The sequence below is a fragment of the Lepidothrix coronata genome, unplaced genomic scaffold (assembly GCF_001604755.1).
Source record: "Lepidothrix coronata isolate B3197 unplaced genomic scaffold, Lepidothrix_coronata-1.0 Scaffold61, whole genome shotgun sequence".
Lineage (NCBI taxonomy): Eukaryota > Metazoa > Chordata > Aves > Passeriformes > Pipridae > Lepidothrix > Lepidothrix coronata.
The window spans coordinates 4,295,573-4,319,281 of NW_016690241.1; the positions used below are offsets into that span (position 1 = coordinate 4,295,573).

The window sequence follows — 23,709 nt, forward strand, 5'->3', positions numbered from 1 at the left end:
TGTATCTTGGTAACAATTACCATTTCATCACACAGCGAGTCTGCTGTGAGTCGCTTTTCCTGTAGTCATTTTGGATAATCCTACACAACTCCAAAAGAAACAGTTCATAGTTAACCTCTGAAGCAAGACCTCAGCTGGAAGTGGATTCTTGGAACACAGAATAAAATCATGCAACACCTCACGCTACCTGCTGGGAGAAGCCAAATGCCCCAGAGCAAACACCAAGAATGACTACAGCTGTATTAGCAAACAAAATTTATGACAAAACACTCTTACATACATGAATCTTTGTGACACTAATTAGCATTTTTATCTGCTCGATTTTTATCAAACTTCTGTTTGTTTTTTCCAGCTTTTTTCCTAGGAATAGTTTTTAGTCTTTTTGGTTTAGTGTTCTTCTTCAACGGGGTTGCTTTTTCACCAACAAAAGAATCATCAGAGTAGCTCTTCTTTTTTGTTGTGGTATTAACTGTAGCCTTGGGAGCACGAGACCGGCCTGGAATTTTCTGTGGTGCTTTCTTCTTGTCTCCTGTGCGCTGCACTCGTATCTTTCTTCCCATCAGAACAGAGTTGTTGAGTTTCAGAGCAAGATGTACAGCATCTGTGTTCTACAAAAACAGACATGGAGTTTAAAAGTAGCATTACTTCCAATTCATTGCTTTCAAATTAATGGTTACCTTTCTTCAAAATTTGTAAGCAGGATTTTACAATGAAGAGCAAACTGCTCTAGTGAATGACACAAGATCTCTGCTCAGGAACACCAGCACACCCATGCAGCCCACACATTGAGGCACAGATATTTGACAATGGGCTACAGAACAGCTTAAATGAGACACAAAAGTCAGGTGCAGAGAGACGAAGGAGAAACTCGGAGAAAAGAGGTACTGAGCTGCAGGAAATACACTAAGGAAGATGAGGTTGGGAGACTATGAGAAAGCAAGTTGTACTGAATCAAAAACGGAGAGTCCGTAAGCAAACCAGTTGCAGGAAAGAACTCCACTCACATTTAGACACATAAGAAATAGTAGAACATTGCAGTTATACCAAACAAACTCATCTGTCCCTCCTTTAAGACTTTCCCTTAAAGTCACTTCTTTCACCCTGTTTTACAACGTTTACTTGTACAAAATCTGCAATAGTTTGTTTTGTGTCTGCTTCCACAGAACTGGTCTTCCAAGCTGCTTTTAACATACACAACAGCACTACCATTTAACATCACACACCTACAAGCATACACAAACCTGAAAAAGTTACTAAAAAGGTAAAAAAAATGCTATAAAGGCAGATGCCAATTCAGATTTTGAATAACTCCCACTGTGCTGGAGCAGGCCATGCACACATACCTCAAAGAGAACGTATCCAAAGCCTTTTCCCAGGCCAGTCTTTCTGTCTCTCACAACTCGCACTCCCACGACATCTCCACAGACATGGAAGTGTTCTCTCACAGCATCATCAAGGATGTCTGCAGGCAAGCACAAGGGAACAGATCTCTCTTCAGCAACACACACAGCTTTAAAAGCCTGGCCCAAACCCAAATATTTCATATTCACCAATTCAGGTACATGGTATCAGTGGTTCAGAAAAACCCCAGCAAGTTAACAATGCAGACTTTATAAAAGGTTATTTATTTTGATAGTTACCCATTCTCCTGCTTTGAAGAGTACAACATAAATCACAAATAAGAATGAAGGCAAAGACTGAAATAAATTTTTCAAATAATTTCATTTATGGTTGGAACATAGTGGAAATTATGATGCCTGCTACATTTTTGTAGCTCCTTCTTACGCCAACATTTCTTTCTAAGAATTAATGCTGATGATAATGAGCTTGAGCTGGCTGTTCTTCAAGTCAAATGCTCACTGACTGAGCCGTGAATTTTAGCTGAATGGGGAAGAAGGGAGAAGCTTCCAACCACAGCTGCTATACAATTATTTTGATAATAACTGGATGCGCAATGCTTTCTCCATCTCACGCCTACACAAACAGACAAGTGTGATGTACCATCACAAAAATACAGGTTATTCTCTTTTTTGAATAGTTATGCTTCATACAATCCCCTTACATAGATATCAACATCTCTCTATTAAGGGGAGGGGCTGAACTTAATATGATGGGTGTAACTACAGCAATGGGACTTAGATGTGCTGAGAAAGGTTCAAGCTGCTGAAGTTATTTCAGAGCATGGCAAATCACAGAGTCATAGAATATTCTGAGTTGGAACAGACTCACAGGGATCATCGAGTCCAACTCCTGGCCCTGCACAGGACATCCCCAAGAATCACACCATGTGCCTGAGAGCATTGTCCAAACACTTCTTGAACCCTGTCAGGCTTGGAGCTGTGACCACTTCCCTGGGGAGCCTGTAATGTCCAAACTTTTTTCTGCAGCACGTACACAGGAACACACAGTCCTGACACAAGCTCTACACAAGAGGCACTAGTAATGTCACCACAATCAGATTTGTCACCTGTCAAGGTTTTCAGACAGGTCAAGTGTTACAGACTGATGCCTATTTGTTCCAGTGTTACTGTCACAGTACATGATACAGGCTCTGCACCAGGCCACAGGCACAGGGCAAGCCTTCATCCAGAGTATTTACACATCCACGCGACCCCCAAGACAGATGCTTGTACCGAGCACCCTGACTCCTTAATACCCTCACAAAGACCACACCCAATGACAATCCCTTCATCTGCTCTCCAGTCTGCTCAGAAGCAGCTGAGTATTCCTCAAGCATTGACCTCAGCTGCATGGTAAACACCTCCACAGGGGTCACAATTGATCACCAAGGGCACTGACCCTGTGGCTCACAAACAGCATCAAAATGAGAAGCCATCACTGTCCATCACTCCAAATTGGTTCACCACAGATACCGGTACCCCTTGAACAGTTTAGAAAGCTATGGCCTGTGCAACTTTGTCATATTTATTTAAAAAACATCAAGTGACAACAAGAACTAAAGCACTTGCAGAGCTACCTACAATAAAGAAAACAATCAACTTGCAGAACTTGACAAAAACTTACAACCCCTTTGTTTCCATTAACAAACAAAAATTAATATCAGCAAAAGATATTTAGCTACCTAAACATGCTATCCTAAATATAAAGAAATAAAAAGCCTAATGTCAAAATATTCCATAAATGTTAAGCGATGATGCATAACAACCCACTTTTGACCTACCATATGGGAGATTTCCCAAGAATACAGAGCGTTTATTGTCATGCTAAAGAAAACAAGAGAGACAAGACAGTGAGTTATTTGTAACAGAAAAAAACCCCAAACAACCAAACAAAAACAATAGCCCCCCCCAACCAAACCAGAAAAGAGTTTTTCCAGTCACACATCTTACTTACTGAACTGGTTTTAGATGCAGTGTCAACTCTGATGTGAAATCCACTAGCGATTTCTGTTCCGTTCCTTTTGTAGCCAAAAGCAAAAAGTTTTAAAAGTGAAATGAGTGTTATTTAACTTAGAATGTCACTGCATTCAAAATGCAGTGTATTCAAAATGAAAAGTTACTTTTAAGTTTGAACAAACATCTTGATTCAAGCAAGAGCAGGGAGATTGTTTAAATTTAGCTGCAAATCTCCCTGAACTATCTCTTCGACAGGGAACAAGGAACAAAACTGAGACTTACTCCTTCAGAGCCTTCTCGGCATCACATTCTTCCTTAAAGACAACATAAGCATTAACAAACTTTGCATTGGGGTGCAGCTTGTGCCTGGAACATGAAAAGGACACGTTACTGTTTAAATCATTCTGATGATGTGCAATGCACAAACACTCCTTGTTGGACACATTTATGCCTCTGCTTGTTTCATGCACACTAACAGCTTCATTTCTCTTAAAGGTCAAGCTAGCCCTGTATGTGCAAGGGTGTCCCACTGTTCATCTTGTACAGCCTGTCTATGCACCCTGAGCAAGCTTCCTCAGCTCATAAACGTATCCAAAGGAATTAAAGACTATTAGTAACTTTCTCCTTCCTAAAATATAAGAAATGCAACCTCAGATAACAAATTACTAGTACACATAGCACATAATTCTTTATCACTTGTCAAGAAAACTTAACACACACAAAGGTAATGACAAAAGACAAAAACCCACAAAATACATTAAAAAAGACCTAATATAGCCAAACTTTTAAAAACCAACACACAAAAATTATTTTGGCCTTGAAAAATAAAGCACGACATTCACAAGAGGAACCTACTTGATTGCTGCTACCTTTTTGGATATAGTATCTTCTGCTGGAATCTTTAAGATAAAAAGAACTCGAGTTAGGTGGGCCTAGTGTGAACTTATCACAAAGACTTGTGCTTGAAGACAAACAGGAATTCAACCAGTGCCATTCCCACCCAAAGCAATGTAGCCAGTACAGTGAGCAAATGATGGAGTGGCTCATCTTAGAGATGATCTACAAAAACCTTGGAGTTAGAGAGCTTGCTCTGTCTGTTTCTTGAGTTCCACGACTGTTATTGTCAACTATTTTAGCAAGTACACCAATTTACAGTCAACATGTCTTTGCTACTATGAATTAAAAACAGGTAAGTAATGCCTTAGCTAAACAAGCAATAATAAGGCATTGCTCTTTCAGAGAACATAAAGCTCTGATTCTGGATCAACTGCTGCTACAGGAAAAATGCATTTGCGCTGCTTCTGCGGTAACATCTCCAAGGCTTCTTCTAATGGCAAAGCCACATAACCCCAAACCCATTCCTGAACTAATGAAGATATAAGCTTTGCAAATACTATTGCCGTTTAAGACGAACAAATACTTTTGTTACGTAATGTCTGAAGAAATAACATACCAATGACCGGAAGCGAATGGACTGGATTTGTCCATACTTCTTAAAAAGAGACTTCAGTACCTAAACAGAAGATATTACAAATATTCAGGACATTCTCGCACCCTGGTAATGAGAATGATTGTTTAATATTTATTAGTAACACTGTTCTTACACTGTTTTCCTTTTACTTTTATGAGGTCCCTTAAAGGGATCATAAAATATGCGAGTAATTCATATCTATTTCTGTGTTTCTTGTGTCAGCTTCTTCTACAGATTGCCAAAACTGAAGTCGTGTCCCTTATTATGGAAGAAAGTATAAATTTAACATACTTTATGTAAGAGTTGTTTGCATTCAAATTAAAAGCAGACTAACTTTGTAATTGCAGTTCTCATTCATTTATTTTTTCACTGACAGACCAATTCTACTCAAGAAAGACAAACTGTATCCACTGCTGTAAAAAGCCCAACTCCAAGAAACCAAAGAGATGACCTCTACTGGTTTCTAAGAATGAGCACTATTTTCTACTTTCCCAAAAGCAATTTCAGTCACAAATGTGCGTGACTTTTCAGCTGGAAACATCCCCTCAGACTGAAGACTGCTGTAAATTCTTCCATTCCTTTAGCTGACAAAATCCATCCACGTACCTGAACAGTACAGTTGACAGGTAAGTTTCCAACAAACACCGTTCTTCTGTCTACCGTTTCATCAGCCACCTTTTTTCTCTTTTGTTGTTTTGCAGTTGTGCCCATAGGTGAATTAACAACACTTTTGGTGATGGCTTGAGAAGCCTTTTTCTTTTGCTTCGTTTTGTTTTGAAACACTTTTTGATCCTCCTCTTCATCTGCCTGCTTCAAAGCGTTCTCTCTTATCAGAAACAGACACACAGATTAGAATTGACGGGGATAAAACAGGGGGTTTGAAGTCAAAGAACTGAAGCCTCCAAGATAAATATTTTAGCTTACATTTTAAATTATGTTCACCATAAAATTCCAAACATTATTGTGTTTGTTATGCATTAAACAAACATATCTGACTGTTCCATAACATGGAAACCATTTGCTATCCCCAGGAAATTGCATTCACCATTTAGCAGGAGCAACAAAGAAACACTTCAGAATTCTATAATTTGATACCATCTAAAAATGAAGTGAAAAAAAAAATCTTTGCATGCTAGAACTAAAGACAGATTTAATCCTTTACAGTATCCAGGATCAGAACAAACCAACCTTTGGAATTCTGCCATGCACTAAAAAAACCTCTATCTATCCAAACCCACCAATGAGCAGATCTGAAGGAGCCTCTGGAAGGCTACTGACATCAACACAGCACACAGGTTCCATGGGCATGGAAGAGGCAAAAAGACAGAGTGCCAGAGAGGTGTTAGCCTCGCGCTACAATCAAACGCACTTTATTATCCAAACTGCATCGTACAACCCGCTCTGACAGCATCTTGGTTCAAGTACTTAAGAGAACAGACAGTGTAACAGAGGTAACCCCCTGTAACAGAGGTTCTGTGTCACAGCAGAGGTCAGGTGTGATCAGGACAACTCCTTCTGTCTGGCACCTTGCTCCTGCTGAAATCACCTCTGCTTCTTTGACTGCAGCTCTGCTGGATAAAGCTAATCACAGCTAGAAAATATCTCCCCATGCTAGAGAAAACTAGATCCAAGTGTCCTCATCTACAACCACTGGACATGGTAGCTCCCTAACAGGGAATTTGCATTTCACAGACCCAGAGCATCAAGAACTTCATACCTTCAGCAGAAAGCTACAGAAAATTTGCACAATCTTGAAAATAATCTTGAACACCAAGTTGAAGATGAATAGTAAAAGAGAACTTCGTTATTTTGTCAAACTTATGATATTATGATTAATCTAGATGTTGAGGTTTTTAATTTCACCATAAAACGGTCTCACCTACTCACCTCTCTGACAGTTTTTTCTCTGCTTTTGAAGGTTCCTTTTTTCTGGCTTTCTTTGCTTTTACCGGAGGTTCTTGCACGATGAAAGACCTCTGGTCTTCTGACACTTTCTCCGCTTCTTCCGCATGCTTCCTTTTCTTATTTCCCTTTTAAATATTGGTAAGAGAAACGGACTTCAAGAACGAAACTCCAGGAACGCACGACAGGCATTTAACACGCTGTAACTTACCTGGAGCGCCACGTCCGGAGCCCACCGCTGCACGGGGCGGTGCTGCCGGCAGCCGCACCTGCGGAATCACCCCACCGAGCCACCCACCCACCGCCGCCGCTGCCCCCCGGCCCTCACCCACTCACCCACCCCCTCACTCACCGCGGGCACGGCCACCAGCACGGGCGGGGCGGCGCCGCGGAACAGGCGTGCGAGGGGCGCGGGGGGCGCCGCGCCCGCCCCGAGGCTGCCCGACACCTGCCCCACCACGTACTGCTCCTGCTCCTTCTGGTCCTTCCCGGCCGCCGGCGGGTCCCGCGCCCCCGAGCCCTCCCTGCGGACCCGCATGGTGGATGCGGAGCTGGGCGGGAACGGGCTCGGCGCGCGTCACTTCCGACGCGCAGGGCCCGCGGTATTCCCGGGACCGCCCCCGCAGCGCTCCGGGGCATCCGCGCCCGCCCCCTCCGATGCCTCCGCTCACCGGGGACCCGCCCCGCGCCCCGGCTGGAGCCTCTCCCAGCCACGATGTGGCTGTGCCGCGTGTGTGCACGTTCGGGCGAGCTCTGCGTGGGCGCGGTGGTAACGTAGAAACATCCATTATCAGGACGAGATGGACATAGTCTTAAGCTGTAACAGGGGAGGTTTAGGTTGAGCGTCAGGAAGAATTTCTTCGCAGAAAGAGTGATTAGACATTGGAATGGGCTGCCCGGGGAGGTCGTGGAGTCACCATCCCTGGAGGTGTGTACCGAAAGACTAGATGGAACACTTAGTGCCATGGCCTAGCTGACATGGTGGTTTTCGGTCACAGGTTGGACTCGATCTGAGAAGTCTTTTCCAACCTCATTGAATCTGAATCTGTGATCAGCATGGGACTGGGTTGTCTCACTGATTGCCCACGATCCTCAGATCCAAGCGGAGCTGAAGCAAACAGGATAGCTCTTGAGCTGTCACGTTACACGTTTGATGCAGGTTTTGAGGTGCCAGCATTAGCAACTTAGTTGGCACCAATCTTGAATCGAAGGCAAAACAAGTAATGCAGCTGTGGAATAAAGGGAAAGCATTAGTCTTGACATGTGCACCAGGTATCCCCCGCCTTGTCCTCTGAATGCTGGGAAAGGCAGGGACCCTCATGGATGCGGTCACCCCAAGAGAATACACGAATTTTTAAGAATGGGCAGGAGGCTGCTGCATGACTTTTAAGTGGCTTTTCCAATCTCCCTTCAGAGAGAGGAGCAGCACTGCAGGTGACACAGATGGGACAGAAGAGGCTCAACCACCGTGACACATCCACATGACACTGGAGAAGCATTCAGCTGGTATGTTTCAGAGACTCAGTCAGTGAAGCTCAGCAAGAGGCACAGAGCCTCCACGAACTCTGGCAGAGAGCAGGAAATTTCACAGCATGATGGGAACTACCCAGTCATAAGTATGTACAGGCAACAGTGGAGACTGCAAATTAAGGGAGGTGGGAGCAATGCAGAGCCTTCAAGCAAGGCACGTTTCTCTCGGCATACGCCAATCTCAGCTATTCCCTACATCATCAATTGTGAGACACACAAGACCAAGTCTGTTGCTCAGCCAAAGTGTAAAGGATAAAACGGGTAGTTTGTCTTGCTTTGTCTCTCAGGTTGTGGTCCAAGCAGGCACTCAGGAGTAAGGGAACAGCCCAGCAGGCACTGCTAGAGGTAAACTTCCTCAGCTGCAAGAAGAGTGCACGTGCCAGGCAGGGAGCTCACCCACATGTAAAGCTGCATTACAATACATATCCTGAAAAGCAGCTCAGGTTTGACCCACTGGAACATGGGATAAAACTGGTGCCTAACAGATTGGCAAAGGTGCCTTCCTTTGTAACCACTGGGACACAAGTGGTTCCACGAACCTGGAGAGTACCATTTACAGACACACTTCCCAGAAGAGGTGCAGTGTAAAACATGCAGAACAAAATGTTTGACTAGCCATCAAACTGCATGAGAAGTACAATAAAAATTAAATAATCTCTGTATTGAGGGAAAGCAAAAATCCTACTAATGCAAAAACTCCATTTGGGAGTGGGAAGGTGATTAATGATCCCTGTTTTAAACAGGTAAACAAATTGCCCCCCCCTCCCGACCTCAGTAAGTAATTGTCACATCAAAACAAATATGCTGGCACTAAAACTGAGAACTGATCAAGAACTAGTAGTGAGTGAGTGAAGAGGTGAATTTGCTCTTCCTTGCCCAGATGTAGTTCTCAGTTACATCAACACCTGTTATGCCTACTGAGACTGAAAAGCAGAACTGAACTATTACAACTTTGATTCCACTCAAACAGATGAAAATACCCTCTGAGGAGCCCCACTGAAATTATTAGAATTACTCCTATCAGTGTCAGGTCACTGGTAGTTCTTAACACGGTCAGTGTTTCCAGAAGTTATTTATCATTGTTTGCTCCTGTCAGTCTCAACAGTAATCTGTCATTTTGCAGTGTAACAGTATTTCGGTTAACTAAACTGTAGCCAGCAGTTTGTTTCAAGAGGCACTGCCTTCATGATGGGCCACGCTTTCGCTTTCTGCTGAAAAAGAAGATGTATTTGAATTAATTGCCAAGAGGAAAATCTGGCCAATGCACCTGCTCTAACGTTCTTTATATGCCTACTACAGCACATCAAAGGTCATTTGCTAAACTGATTCTGCAGCTTGACGTAATTTTCATGAACACACTACAGTTGCTTAATTAAACTGTTAGAAACAAAATCAGGGATTCACAAACTATGGCATTTTATTTCAGAGGCCTTTGCTTACATTTGTACAATATATTACATAACTCTCCATTTTCTGCAGAACCTAATATATATTTTATAGCTTTTTTCTATAAGCTTTTCCTTCAATGTCTGTCAACAAATTTTTACAGTCCTGTACAATTCTGAATACTTGGAAACCATTTTCAATAAAATCAGTTATAACCTTAAGCGCACACTACGAAGACTGAAAATGCTTTTCTTAGAAAAGTCAAATGAAAAGGATTCTGACACTCTAGCATCTACAAACAAAATGCTTTGAATTCTTACATGTTGTATTGCCAGAAAACAAAGAAAAACATGCCAGCCCCTATTTCCCCAGGCAAAAGAAGTACACAGAACTACAATTAAAACAGTAAAACAATCTGTACAATAAAGTACTGTGTATTAACAGTGCCAGGTATTAAATAGCTTGAATGAACACTTCCGCAATATACAAATGTCTTACAAAGGTATAGAATTAACAGGAGAGAGCTTGGGATCCATTCAACATAAAATCAATACAAGTGAAAACATTTTGAAGTTGGTTTTGGAATTTGTACAAGGCATTTAAAAAATTAAACATCTACCACTCGGCTAGCTAGTTATTTTAAAAACAATTACCCTTTTGTGGCAGTGTTGGTATCAGCAACCACAAATTATAACCTCACACTTTACTCCCTCTTGAAGTCCTCTCCTTGAAGCTCGTAATAAAATAAGCATTAAAAATGAAATATTTGTTGCTTTAAGGGGAAAAGAAACATTTACAAGAAAACACAAAAATATACCTGTTATAATCCATTATGAATAAATATACACTTTAAACTGGCTGAATACAATCTTTATACATTAAGATTTAATACAGTTTGTTAGCCATTTTCTTTCTTTTTCATAATGTATTTTATCAAAATTAAAAAAAAAATACTGTTTTATAGAAAAATGGCAAAGTACAGTAGTTTCATTCCAATTAATGGGTCCTTAAAACCCAGAGTAACCTCTTTAAGCCTAATTCAAACCTGTAAACATTAGTCAGTCTTTTTTTTTTTTTAAGGAATCCTCATATTTGGTTATCAGGACTGATGTCAAACATCTTACTAACTGCAGGTTTTGAATAGATGTGCTTGACGTATACAATTAAGCCACTATAAGGTGACTTAGCAGTTAAAAAACAATTAGCTTGTACAAATGAAAATATTTTCAATATTTGTCATAAATAAATGGAAAAATATCAAATGTTCCAGCTTTAACAAAATACCAGGGAATACAGTAAGCCTTACCACATTGATTTAGATCACCCCAACAACTATATGCTTATTGTCCTGTCTCTACAGGCAGTGAACAGCCTCCATTTGCCACAGTGGAAGGCCTTCGAGTCACTAGACTTACAATTCCCAGACAAGTTGGAAACAATTATTGCTTGAGGAAAAGCAGTTTGTTGTACTTTTTCTTCATAAAAGTGCACTTAAGTGCAAAGTTAGCTTGTCAAGAAACAACTTTAAATATAAAATAGTGCTTGTCTGAATTTTGTGCCACTGTGCAGTATAAAAAAAAAAAAAAGAAAAAAAAAAGAGTGGCCCTCAGCAGCCATTAAGTGCAAAGTGCTTTGGCAAGTCCTGCTGTCACCTGCACTCAACTGACATTCCATTCTGTGACGAACTTGACATAGAAGGTTCTGCTAACGTTAACATAACTGCAGCCGTAATGGAACTAGAGGAAGGTGATGAGGAGGAAGATGATGTAGTAGCAGCACCTGCAAGGGAAAAAGAAAACACAGGTTATACAGATTTATAAATCAAGCAATAAAAATGTTTTCCTATTCAACAAGAAGCATTGGGTATATACTGACTCCAGCAACTAATGCCTAGCAATTAAAAAGAAAAAAGCCTTTTATTCTCTAGTTTCCTAGTAGGAAATACCCTGACAGAAATAGTCAGCTGTATGCAAGGCAGTACAGCATTTTTAACCTTGTAGCCCTGGTTCATCAACCACGCAGATCAAGGGCCCAGCCAAAGGATGCCAGAGCTCATTCCTGACCCACCAGCACAGTCAACTGTTCCTTTTCTTTTCTGTGGGAATCAGCACTGAATCTGCGCATACACCCTGCTCCGGCAACCGAGCAGCAACTGCAATTCCCATGTGATGGCTGCAGCTATAAAAATCTTACATGTGGCATTTCTCACACTGAGAAAATGATCCTTTCAGCATTCCTAGAAGCAGGCACACTAGAACATTCCCTACAGCAATAGGTGCAGCTGCTTCAGAAAGATGAGCAATTTGATTGGTCTCCCTTAAACTCATGGAACAAACTCCTTATCCTAAGGGCAAAGCACTAACTAGGCCCACAAGCAGTACTACAGTAAATTTATCTATAACTTGAAGAAAAGTGATTCATACCCTTAGATGCTTTGTTCACTGGATAGAAAAGTTTATATTTCTGTTTTTTTTTCCTGTATAGTAGTTCTGCCAGAACAGTATTAAATAGATTGCATGCCTTGTTAATGCTACCCTTACATAGTGACTGGGTATCTAATCCCTACCTTCTGAAGGTCATAAAATAACTGCACACAGCATATCCCAAAAACCAAACAAAACCACACTCCTAATGGCACAGGTTTCCCTATAAATTATCCAATCTTGTTAGCACCTTAATAACATGACATGCAATTTATCCCTCTAAAAGTAGAATTTAGTTCCCAGCACTTACTTTCCCGCTCTTTTTTCTTTAAGCGCTTTCTTCTTCGGTCAATGGAAGCCACCTCAGATTTCAAGGACAGGTAATGTTTCCTGATTTCTTGCAATTTCTCTTGGAGAACTGTTATGCGCTCAGCGCTAGTCAAGTTTTCCAAGTCAGCTACAAGTTAAACAATCTTTGTTAATTATTGCTTATTTTTAAGCATTTCCAAACACTTCTGAATGTCAGTGAAGTGGGAAGTACTCAAAGCTTAGTGATGTGCTTTGAGGTAGCAGACAGCAAAGCTAAGAAACACAGCAACAGCAGCAGCTGCTGTTTGTTACCACAAATTTGTTCATATTTTTTATTATTTTTTACAAGACACCATCATACACTTTTTCGGATTTTTTTAAGGAAGAGATAAAAAAAGCATTCCACTCCCCATAGGAAGGAAAACAAAATAAAATTAAGACAACTGGTGAAAACATAAGGGCCAGAACTAGTTTTAAGCCTGTTGTTTTCAGTCCTTGCTAGAGCTCAGTTTGGCCCACACCAGGCCTGATTTGTCATGGTTGTGACAAAACAAGCAGGTTACAACAGGAATCTGAACAGCTGTGGGGTGGTTCTAATAGAATCCATGGAGTATGGGCTGTAAGGTACAACCATACAGGACTCTCCTCACTGGACACAGCCAGCACAGGAGCTGTTTCCAGCTAGGAGCTCTCCACAGCATGGCACACAGCTGTGGGCGGCACTGGCAGGATAAATTCTCGGTTCAGTCCAGGGCAGCCACACTGGAGAAACTCAATTCAAGAACATTTAAGAATCATTTAAACTACTGTGTGGGGTGCAGAATGCACTCCATCAACCTACAATGAAGGTAGCACCTAAGGACCAAAAGCCACAACTATATTAGGCTGTGGGAAAACAAAGAAAGCTCAGAGACACTGCAAGTGTCTTTGACTCTGCAACGGCAGGAAATGTGTCAAACAGCACTCCATAGATCACCTTCTGCCAAGCAGCTTCAGTATATGGAATGTAGCCAAGGTAGAAGGAAAGGAAGGAGAAAAAGCTCTTTAAAGGTGTTGCACCAGGAAAGCATTCAATGAATCTCAACAGGCCAGTAAGTGACAACAAAAACCTTTTACGTTACACACTCCTGAAGAGCACCAGAATGTAACTTCATTGTAAAGAAATACTAGGAGAAAAATACTTTTAAAAGTAGAGTAATGCTGAGATTCAGGGTTGGAGAGGAAAAAAAAACAACACCACATCAGGGTCAGATTCAATTAATAAGTTGCACTAATATCAGGGCTTTAATAAGCCATTGATCTCTTTTTCAGATAAGCAAATGCATGATCCTTTCCACACTGCTCACTTCCAGCTACACCTAGCTCACCCCTAGCTGCACCTGTAGCTTGACTGAAACAAACACCACGAAAGCTCTTAATACTAGAAATAGTAAACATGTTCTGGGTCATTGAGAGAGAACGGAAGGGGAAAAAGTTACAAATCAATCACCTAAGTGTCTGAACGCTAGAGAATGAGGAGTAAAACAGCAAGAAAATATCAAGGGAAGAAGCACACAGAGTAGATAACACTCATCCCAGAATGGCAGGTATGCAGAGGACAGCAAGAACCTCAAGTCAGCTCAGGAGCCATATCTAAAAACAGTCCTGGAAGACTGTGATATAGGTGGTTCCCTGTGCTACATTTGCAAAAAAGAGAAATGAAGATTTATCACAAAATTAAGCAAACTCAGGATGAAAAAAAAAAAAAGCCAAAATACAGAAAATAAAAAAAGCCTTTTTATACTATACCACAAGATGCCACTAGGTGTGTTTTCAAGAAAATACTTACACATTTGAAAACTCCATTTGTAAACTTTGGGCAAACGATTATTCTGTTCTTTGAGATCAGACTCCTTCTCTCCATTTTTCCCACATTTTCCTGGAGATTGTGTTCTTGTGAGTGATTTGGTTTGGTGAGACTTCATGCCAGTAGAAACTGATTTTGCTGACTGAGACTTGGACACACTTTCACCAGCAGATAGTTCGTCACTGTCACTGCTGTTTGCTGAAGAAACAAGAAGACCTTGTTACAAAACAAAGCCCAAATGAATGCTTATCAGAAGCTATTCCTGCACCGATTTTCATGTAATGGGAGTTTATTTGACCCAAATCCTATAACTCTAAAATGACAGAACTCATCCTGGTATAGCAGCTTGGCACACAGCTCTCTGCATCAAGTATAGAACCACAAACCAGGTATATAACGGGGCCTCCGATTGTTGCAAATTGTGAAAGAGAAACCTTGCACTGGAAACACCACCCTGTTCTGTGGACCTATGGGAACCACGATCCTACAGACCTAGAGGGTGGTTAGAAATGCCAGACTCTGGCACCACAATCCATCCTAAAGACTGGCAAGGATTTTGCTGAAAGTGTGTGTGCAAAAATATAAGGGGGGGGTCAGGACACGCTTCTTGTAAGGAGACTCTCGAATACAACACAACTGCTCAAGGTCCCCAGAGGGAAGGTGCACTCTACTCTCTGAATGGTTCATGACAGCATCACACTTGTTGCTCTAGAATCACAGCCATAAATAAATTGCCTATATTAGAAAATAAGGCAAAGAGGCAGTCCAATGCGTCAGCCTTGTGCCAAAATGAACCACATCTGTCTGCTTATGGGGCTGCACTTTTTCTAAGAGTTCGCAAGTTTGACTGTTACGTCCCGTCTCCTGTTTACATTTTTTAATATCAATTTCTAACACAGCACTCAATATATATATTAATTTCTATCTCATTTTTGAACAAACAATTACAGATAAGCCTTTGACTGTATTTTTAGGACATGTGTAGCAGAAACGAGAGTAAACAATCGGTCTTTTCTTCATCATATGGCACCCTATTTTTTCTCTACTAAAATGACTATCAATAATCTGAATGTGTGTGACATAATCTACAAATTCCTCAGATATGATGACAAAATTTTTTAATTTTGGGAAAATAGCTGACCCAAAACAGAATAACTTTTTCAACATCAAGTGGAGAAAACTAACTATAAAGCAACAGGCTGAACTGAACAGTTTTCTAATCAAACTGCCCAAAGGACAGTAACAAGGTAATCTGTCTAAAAGACAAGATTTATGAGTAACAATTGAAAGGATGATTATTTTTAGCGTTACTAAAATAAAACTGGGGTGAAAGCAGGGGCAAGAGACTAATTCAACACAAGTCTAGTGAAGCAGTGGAATAAAATGACTAGGAAATCTTCAGATTCTCCATCATTAGAGTTGTTTTTAAAACCATGTTGAACTCTAATTTATGAAGAAAAACGTATGCCTCAGTTGTACCTGCCCTGGGTGTTGACAAAATGAGACCTGAAAGTTTCTTTTGGTCCTGGCCTTCATGCTTTGGTGATCTACGGAGGAGAAACTGAATATCAAGATACCTGTAGCATGAAGGAACTCAGCCGGCTGCAGAGTTGCTGGTGTTGGCTGGCTTAACACAAAGGCAAGAGCTGAAGCTGCCACAAAAGCAGGTTTAAGAGGTATACCTGAATTTTGGCAAAAGAATTTTTTTTGCTTACAGCTAACTCCATATTTTATCTATTTATTTTCCTTATCACATTCAGCAGTGCCTGAAGTCTAACAAAAACATCACATACACACCAAGGACTATGTGGTACAAAAAACAATTCTAGATTTGAAGTGTTTGCATCCTGATGGAAACATAGGTTGAGAGAAAGGGGTAAATTCACCAAATCCAAGGGAATAATGGCAAGGCTAAAAATGGTGCTTTAGTTCTGCAAATTCAGTTTGTTTTGTTACTTTAATTCCTGGGGTGAGGGGAGGAATAAGGATAATGGAAGAGATTAGAGAAATAGAATTAAAAAGAGTACGAAAATATGAAGAGGAGATCAATAAACATGAAGGAAAGGTGGGGTGAAAGCAAATACCAGACCAGAAAGTACAAACTTTTAGTAAAAGCTGTTAAAAGAAATAAAACAGGGAGGGAAGGAAGGGAGGTGGGGGAGAGAGGGGGAAAAAAGGCATAGTGTATGCTTTGGATCCTTCCTTTAACTGCATTTTTTCAGTTATCCTCCTGACTCCACTCTCTAGTTGACTGTTTCCTGGTATTCTTTATTAACAGTGAAATGAAGCAGTAATTGATCTTGTTGTCTCCCAAACACATGTGCGTATGACCCCTAATACACCTCTGCTTTTATTAAGCTTCCCAGTACTGTGGTTTCTATTCCAATTAGCTTCTACAACTACAAAAAACTGCAAAAGCTACACTATTTACTGTACAGGAAGAAAACAAGAGTCTATATTCTTCTGGAATTATTCTCATATTTGCTAGAGGGTAGAGATATGAACCTCTAAAAATTCATCTTGCAGAAAACAGAGACTATAATTTCCTGCACGTCCTCTAAAACAGGCAGTTATCACGGTACAGTTATCACCTGTCCCAATTCCACCATGTGTGAAATACTCTCTCTTCTTAGTCTTCCTGAATTACACAATATTAAGGACCTCTTAGAAATAGGCCCAGAAGTAGTACAAGACATTTAAAACCACTTTGACATTCAGGTAGAGCAGTTTCTTCATTTAAACAGTATTAAGAATTCCCTGATGAGAACATTTTGTCCTACTACATTTTTTATTTCCAGACTTTATCTCCTACAATCATCCGAAGAGATGACACGGTACTTTCACACATTTCATTTCACACTAAGCCGCTGTACTTACTAGTTTTACTTTTCTTTTTGCTGTTCACAGATGTTTTGTGGCTTCTTTTCTGCTTTTTTGAGGAGCTGCCTCCTCCCTGAGCATCTTTAAGTCTTTTTTGGCCTGTACAGACTATAATTGGGAAAAGAAAAAAAAGAAGAAATCGAAAGTAAATAAATGCTTGCACTTCTGTGTGTTTTTCTCAGTCTCACTCCCTCCCCCGCCAAAAATACTTCAGAACTTAAGTCTGTAGACAACAATGCAAGTGTTCCTGCCTATCCTTAATACAGCTCAGTTTTGTACTTATACTGAGCTGTATAAGAGCTGCAAGAGCAGGTGAAAGAAAATGGAAGGCAAAGTTTTTTCATATAGAGTGCCCAGGTAAGATGATTACAGATAACTTTCCCGCATACATCACCAGAATTTCTCTTGAACCATGTGGATTTATTATTTTTTGAATACTGTAAATTAAAAAGGAATACATTTACTAGAAAAGTTATCAAGACCTACTGGAACTGAAAAATGTTTTTAAAAGTTTGTTGTACTTGGAAGCTGTGAGAAAAAAACTGAAGCCATCACTTGTGATCAGCAGTTACGTTAATTGAAAGTATTAAAATCTTAGATAATGTTAAAAAAAAAATCCACAAAAAAAGGAAGGCAAACAAAAAAAACAAGGGAAAAAGTCTACTGGTATTTGTGACTACAAGGGGAAAAAGTAGAAAAGGAAGATAAAAGAATTCTAGTACACATGCTAAAAGAGAGTGTTTTAGGTGTTGTTCAAATGTTTCCCAGCCATGTGACCTACAGATTAAAAATGACCCCTATAATAAAACGATTTAAATTAAGGAACCCAATTTTCTGAAGCAGGCAACATGCTGACGAAATCAGAGAGGAAGTTGAAGTCTAAGGCATGTAAAAGTAATCTTGTACAATAGTGTAAAACTTCTTTTAAGTGGCAATAAATTGCTTTCATATAAAAAAGCAAACAAATTAAGTTCTAAACCTATGCAGCTATAATTAACAAAGCAATACAGGTGTATTTACTGAGGGCTACACATTCATCTCTTCCAAACTCTCTCCTTTGTTTAAGGAAACACATTCTGTTGCATATTTTCAGAAGAACATTTCCAACAGAATGCTGAAGATCACATCGCTTAAGGGCATTCTGAGCAAAATTAGTTAACGGTTAACTGAAATCTACTGAGATGAAGAAACCACTTTTATCTCAGGATTATAGCCAAAATGCATTTTTCTTCCTTTATGTTCATAATTTTTAGGCAATACAACACAGTGAAAGTAGCTGTACTTTTCATGAACCGCAAAAGAGCCAGCTACTTTCAGAAAAAAAGCTTTTGGATCTTGCCAACAGGCAGCACTACACTGATATCATGTGCACAAGTGTTGGTCATGTTTATTATCCCCTTTTCTCTAGTGGTTTCAAGATAGGAACTTCAATCTGCAAAATCACATCTGATAGTGAAACATAGCTAAAAAGGTCAATGATTGTTATCAGCTTGGCTTGAATCTTATGAAGTTAATATTCTAAAAAAATACAAGTTTGAAATGGCTGCCTAAGCAGCCTAGCAACAAGAGGGCTTTCTACCCCCAAATACACACCTTACAGAGAATCAAATTTTATGCAAGAATCTTCTTCTTCTACTTCTGTGGAGGGTGTTTAAAATACTTCCACCTTGCTACAATAAATAGGCCTTACACAAGCTATTACTGTTTGCTCTGGGCTTTTCTTGCCATGTCTAGTAAAAACTTAATTCTTACATACTTTATCCCTCACTGACACCATCACCATTTTCTTTTTAATGGAAGGCCAATAAACTTCTTGGCAGATCATATTTATTCACTAAATCATTAAGTTATTTCCACACATTTGAAATGGACAGCAGGCTACTACTTCTTCCAACAACTAACTTCCCTGCAGCATAACCACAACAGAATGAAAACACATTAGCAATGCTAAAAATGCTCTGTTTACCCTTTCCTTTACCTTTTTCAGCATGCTCTGGCTCTGGTTGATTACTACTACTGGAGCTGACGCTGGCATCAAAACCTGTTGGAGAAATATTTCCCTCAGACTGGAGGTCTTGCAGTTCCCCTGCCACACTGTCCACCTCTATTGTGCTATCTGTTTCACTTTTGATGCTTCGTATCTCTTCTTGATTTGGTGGCAGCGTCTCAGAGACAGTGACACTGGACTGATGTCTACTGGACTCCGTTACAGTTACAGAGGAAGGCGACTCAGGAGTTGTAGGAGGAGTATTTAGCACTGAATTGCTGCCACTGCTTGGAAATTCAACTTTCTTCTCACCCACTTCAGTCGGTTTCTCCTCAACAGGTTTCACATCCGCACTAGCCGGCAAAGATTTTTCAAGTTCACAGCTAGGCAAAGAAATACCTTCTTCTGCAAGAGTCTGAAGCTGCTCCTCTGCTGCAGCATCCTCGGGAGCAGCATGTGGAGGGGAGGCGGCAGCCTCAGTGTCAGAGTCTGAAAACAGTTCCTTCAGTGTTTTCTTCGGCCATTGCCCTTGAATACTTGACCAGACATCTTTTCGATCCTTTGCTCTGGTGTTCTGAAGTCTTTCATCAGAGTTATTTAGAAGCTTTATTCTTTTCTCTCCCACTTCAGAAAATCCGGAATAGAAAGTACTTGTCCGTAAAGACTTCCTTTTCTCCTCTAGTCCATTGTACTTTTTCGTTGGAGTGATTTTCAGTTTAGATTTGTCTTCCTCATCTTCATCTGAGGAGCTGTTACTGCTGTTTTCTAAACTAAGGGAGTCTTTGTTTTTGGACTTCTCATCCTTTCTATTAGGTGACACTGTCTTCAAAGATTCCTCTGCAACACAGTGTCTTCGTTTACCACGTTTCACTTGTGGTTTTGCTGTTTTATCCACTATCTCCTTTTTTACATCCTTTCTCTTCTTTGTAGCTTCATCTTCTCCATCGGAGTCACTGTCTTCAGATAACTCTTCAATCTCTTTTCTCAGTCTTTCAGGAGACTTGGATACTGACTTGGGCACTCCTGCATCTGTAAGAGCTTTAGTTTCTTCTGGGAGGGATGAACTGCTCTGTTCTTCTTTTAGACGGAGTTCGTTTTTATCTTGGCTTACAGCTTCAGGCTGAGATTCCTCTTTGCCATCAGCATGTACATTCGGGGCACTTTGGTCATCTTCTTGCTCGCTATCATCAGAACTTTCAGAAGCTAATTGAAAGTAAATCCAAAATAAAAAAAAAAGAAAAAGAAAAACAAAACAAGAAAAGTTTGTCTTGATTCTGGTTACAAAGAATTATTACCAAAAAAAAAAAAAAATCCAACTGAAGAAAACTCTACAGATATGAAGACATGCTATAGTAATCTTTAGCAGTGTATTGCTTAAATGGTACCTCCTGAAGAGTTCAAAAACTTAAGGTATAATGCCTAGATTAGAAACTAGGAAGATTCTGTATTATACAGTACATCTCCAGGAATTTCTGAAGAGGTGGAGAAAGCATGGAGTGCATCAATCCATAAAATACCAACTTCTGCATAATTACCCAAACCAGGAACTGAAAGATGTGCTTACATATTTCTTACAGGTTACAAATACTACCATTATCTGCCTTTTTTCCAAAGCCTAGAACAGAGACATCATTTTCCCTGGAAAATCCACAGTCTAAAGGACAGAATAACAACACACACATTGGATACTCTCTAACAAACCAACCTGATGACAAGGCTGGAAAAAGGAAGTGAAAGCAATAATGGACGGTACTTAGAGAAACAAATGGACAACAAGAGTGTAACACAACAGCAAGAACATTCAGGGTCAGCAATAAAGAAACTGAGAAAAGAAGAACAAAAATACAATGGAGAAGGAATCATCAGCAATCCCATTCAATGGGAAAAGGTATGAATACAAGGAGAAATACGGGAATTGGCTCAAATATATATATACATATAACTCCTTGATTTGTAAAGTTAATTACAGATTAATTATAGCACTAATAATAGTGTCACCACTAATTGCTTTTTTTGTTTCTCATTTCCTAAGGAAATGAAGCTTCATAGATTATGTTGACTGTTATTCCACCTACAATTTTGGAACCCAGTGGCCAGTGTCAGCCAAGTTCAAATAACTCTGAAAGATTATTAAATTCATATAATTCCCACAAAAATTTGTGGTAACCCAAACTACCTACACCATATGATTTCTTTCTCTGAAGGCTAAAGGATAAAGAGAAGCAACTCTAAACTAAGGATAAAGAGAAGCAACCAGTTATTATAATGCTGCTGTAAATGTGTGGGAAGGGGAAAACAGTGTTAGCAACGACAGACAAGCTGATGTGAAACCTAGCTTTATTAGTTCTGTTTTTCAAGGCAAAAAAAGAAATTAAAAATAATGGGTCCTAAAAGTTAGATAAATCAAAAATTGAAAATTTACACATTACATAGGAAGCAAAAATTCTTTGCTCTATATCAAACAAAAAGAGGATGGCAACACATAGAATGTAACTGACTGCTGACACACTGAATCCACACTACCTGTTTTCAGAAACTGCCAACATTGCTTTTGTCCGAGGGTTATTTCTGAAGATAATGTTATAATTAGCCAGACAAACACTGGCAAAGTGTTCAGTTGCATCAGTTGTTCTACACTGACATTTACTCCTGTTTAAAGGCCATTTACAGAATTAGAAAACTTTATAGTACAATACCTTGTAGCCCATTAATCACAGAAGTAATTTCTATTGATTTAACTGGAGCTTGTTCAGTATTTTTGGCTTCAGTGCTGTCAAGTTTGGACCCAATCTCTGGTGATGTGCTGGTGTGAAAGGGGGGTTTTGACAAACGTCGCAATTTAGAGGGTTTAGGAGAATACTTCTCTTCCTTCTCTCTGTCAGTTTTGTTCTAGGCGAAAGAAAAAATTTTAAAAAAATAACAAACGTTTCATTTGACTGCACATCTTAACAAAGATTACAATTACACAATATTTACAGTTATCTTTAACATTCAACCTGTGAAGAAAAGCTCTCCTCTTTGTTTGAAAGATTACGAATACCTTTCTGTGTTCCATGCCAAGACCTTTCTACTGAAGACAGGGACTTTGCCAATACTAAAACAAACTGGAAAGCAAACACAGCCAGTGCTCTAAGGAGCAATGGCACCGCAGGATGCCAGGCTCAGCAGTGGCAGGGCAGCTGTCAGGTTCTGAAGGTGCTGGGCAGGGGGTAGGAAGAGTGCCAGTATCTGTGGCAGAAGGAAAAGCTTCCTTGCAGCTCACAGTCCAAGGAATATATCAACACCTAAGCCTAAATATCAGTTGTAAAAGAATGAATTTTGGAAGAAATGCTTGGCAATAAAATTATAAAGTCCCATGCACATAGACTAGTCATAGGTTTGCTCTCCAGAATCAGGGAGCTCAGAAATTTCACCCCCTGAGCTGGCTCCCAACACTGATAAAAATTTGGATCCTTCTCATTTGTTTTCTGTAAATGCATACAGTACATTTCATTAAAAAATACAGGAAAGAAGGAAAGAGAAGCTTCCCCACCCGAAAGAGCAAAACCAAAACCTTCACAAAAACAGTATCTGTTTTTAGAAGCCTACGAAGTTGCTTTCCCTGTCAAGCATTTGTAGGCCAATCTAAAGGTCAGGAAGGGAGGTGAGGATTACTGAAGTATGTATCAAACCAAAGTTGGGGGGAACCAGGGAGAAAAGGGAGAAAAACTACCTTTATTTTCTTTCGATGCTTAATTTTTGGTACATTTTTATCAGCTGGCCTCACTATCTTGTCTGCCTTTATCCATTCATCATACCTAAACACAAAAAGAAATTGTACACATTTATGATTTTAAGCAGATAATCACGACATCATATGAGAAATTTAATCAACGAAAAAGAGAATTAGTAGGAACATATAAACAGAACTGGAATTTGAATCAAGTAACTTGCGTACTTTTCAAATCTGTGAAGTTTCAGCTAAGGTTCAGAGGATTGAAGTTTTTTTTACACTGAAGAGTAACTGCAAAATCTGCTATTTTGCCAGTCTGCACTAAACAACAGGAAATCCATGTATAAAGGTAAAACAAACTACCTGAATGACAAATCTTTATGGACCTCCAAGAGGTATCCCTTCATATATATTTATATTTTTATATATATATATATATATGTACACACACACTGTAAAACCTTAACAATAAGTTCTTACAACTGCATAAAATGTGACCAGTTAATAAACTCTTTTGATCCCGCGTGTCTGCAAAGTGATATTTGGAGTGACTAACCCTTTGGAGACACTAACTTTTGAGTCACTGACTCCACAGTAACACTTTTCAATTCCTTTTCAGTTAAATATTTCCATTTTGTATCAGAATGATACAAGACAGAAACATACTAAATAGAGTCAAGATATTAACAACAGGCATCTTACTATCTAAGACTAACCCTGTCAAATACAGATCCAGGACTAAAGAAGTACATTCTTAGTAAGAATATACTGTAACTATGGTACTGTACTTGCCAGATTCATTGTGTACTTCTTAAAAAACTCAAGAATCAATTAAATAAATTTTTTTCTCCCAATTATAATCAGCTGTTTTACTAGAACTGTGAATTCAAGAACCATCTGCATAAGA

The 23,709-nt window shown here is 39.7% G+C and overlaps 2 protein-coding genes across 7 annotated transcripts in view; both read right to left on the reverse strand.

Moving 5' to 3' along the window:
• Positions 1-232: 232 nt before the first annotated feature.
• On the reverse strand, positions 233-7,288 carry RBM34 (RNA binding motif protein 34). 2 transcript variants are annotated; one of them, XM_017817620.1, is made up of 10 exons: positions 7,082-7,288; positions 6,715-6,857; positions 5,434-5,653; positions 4,810-4,869; positions 4,212-4,255; positions 3,639-3,722; positions 3,355-3,418; positions 3,182-3,224; positions 1,344-1,462; positions 233-608 (listed from the first exon to the last, which is right to left on the reverse strand). In XM_017817620.1, exons 1-10 carry the CDS (start codon positions 7,265-7,267, stop codon positions 297-299), a joined length of 1,275 nt encoding a protein of 424 aa, XP_017673109.1. In that variant the 5' UTR covers positions 7,268-7,288; the 3' UTR covers positions 233-296. The 2 variants fall into 2 exon arrangements, with proteins under 2 accessions (XP_017673109.1, XP_017673108.1); XM_017817619.1 differs by having other exon boundaries at positions 3,346-3,418.
• Positions 7,289-9,651: 2,363 nt separating this feature from the next.
• ARID4B (AT-rich interaction domain 4B) overlaps positions 9,652-23,709 on the reverse strand; it is a 90,957-nt gene continuing 76,899 nt past the window's right edge. For all 5 annotated transcript variants that reach the window (XM_017817552.1, XM_017817555.1, XM_017817551.1 and 2 more), the window contains exons 18-24: positions 22,803-22,887; positions 21,787-21,979; positions 19,082-20,293; positions 17,101-17,211; positions 14,206-14,421; positions 12,379-12,525; positions 9,652-11,424 (exon numbers count right to left, since the gene is read on the reverse strand). In XM_017817552.1, coding sequence (XP_017673041.1) covers positions 11,294-11,424; positions 12,379-12,525; positions 14,206-14,421; positions 17,101-17,211; positions 19,082-20,293; positions 21,787-21,979; positions 22,803-22,887 — 2,095 coding nt within the window. In that variant the 3' untranslated portion in view covers positions 9,652-11,293. The remainder of the gene's footprint in view (positions 11,425-12,378; positions 12,526-14,205; positions 14,422-17,100; positions 17,212-19,081; positions 20,294-21,786; positions 21,980-22,802; positions 22,888-23,709) is intronic.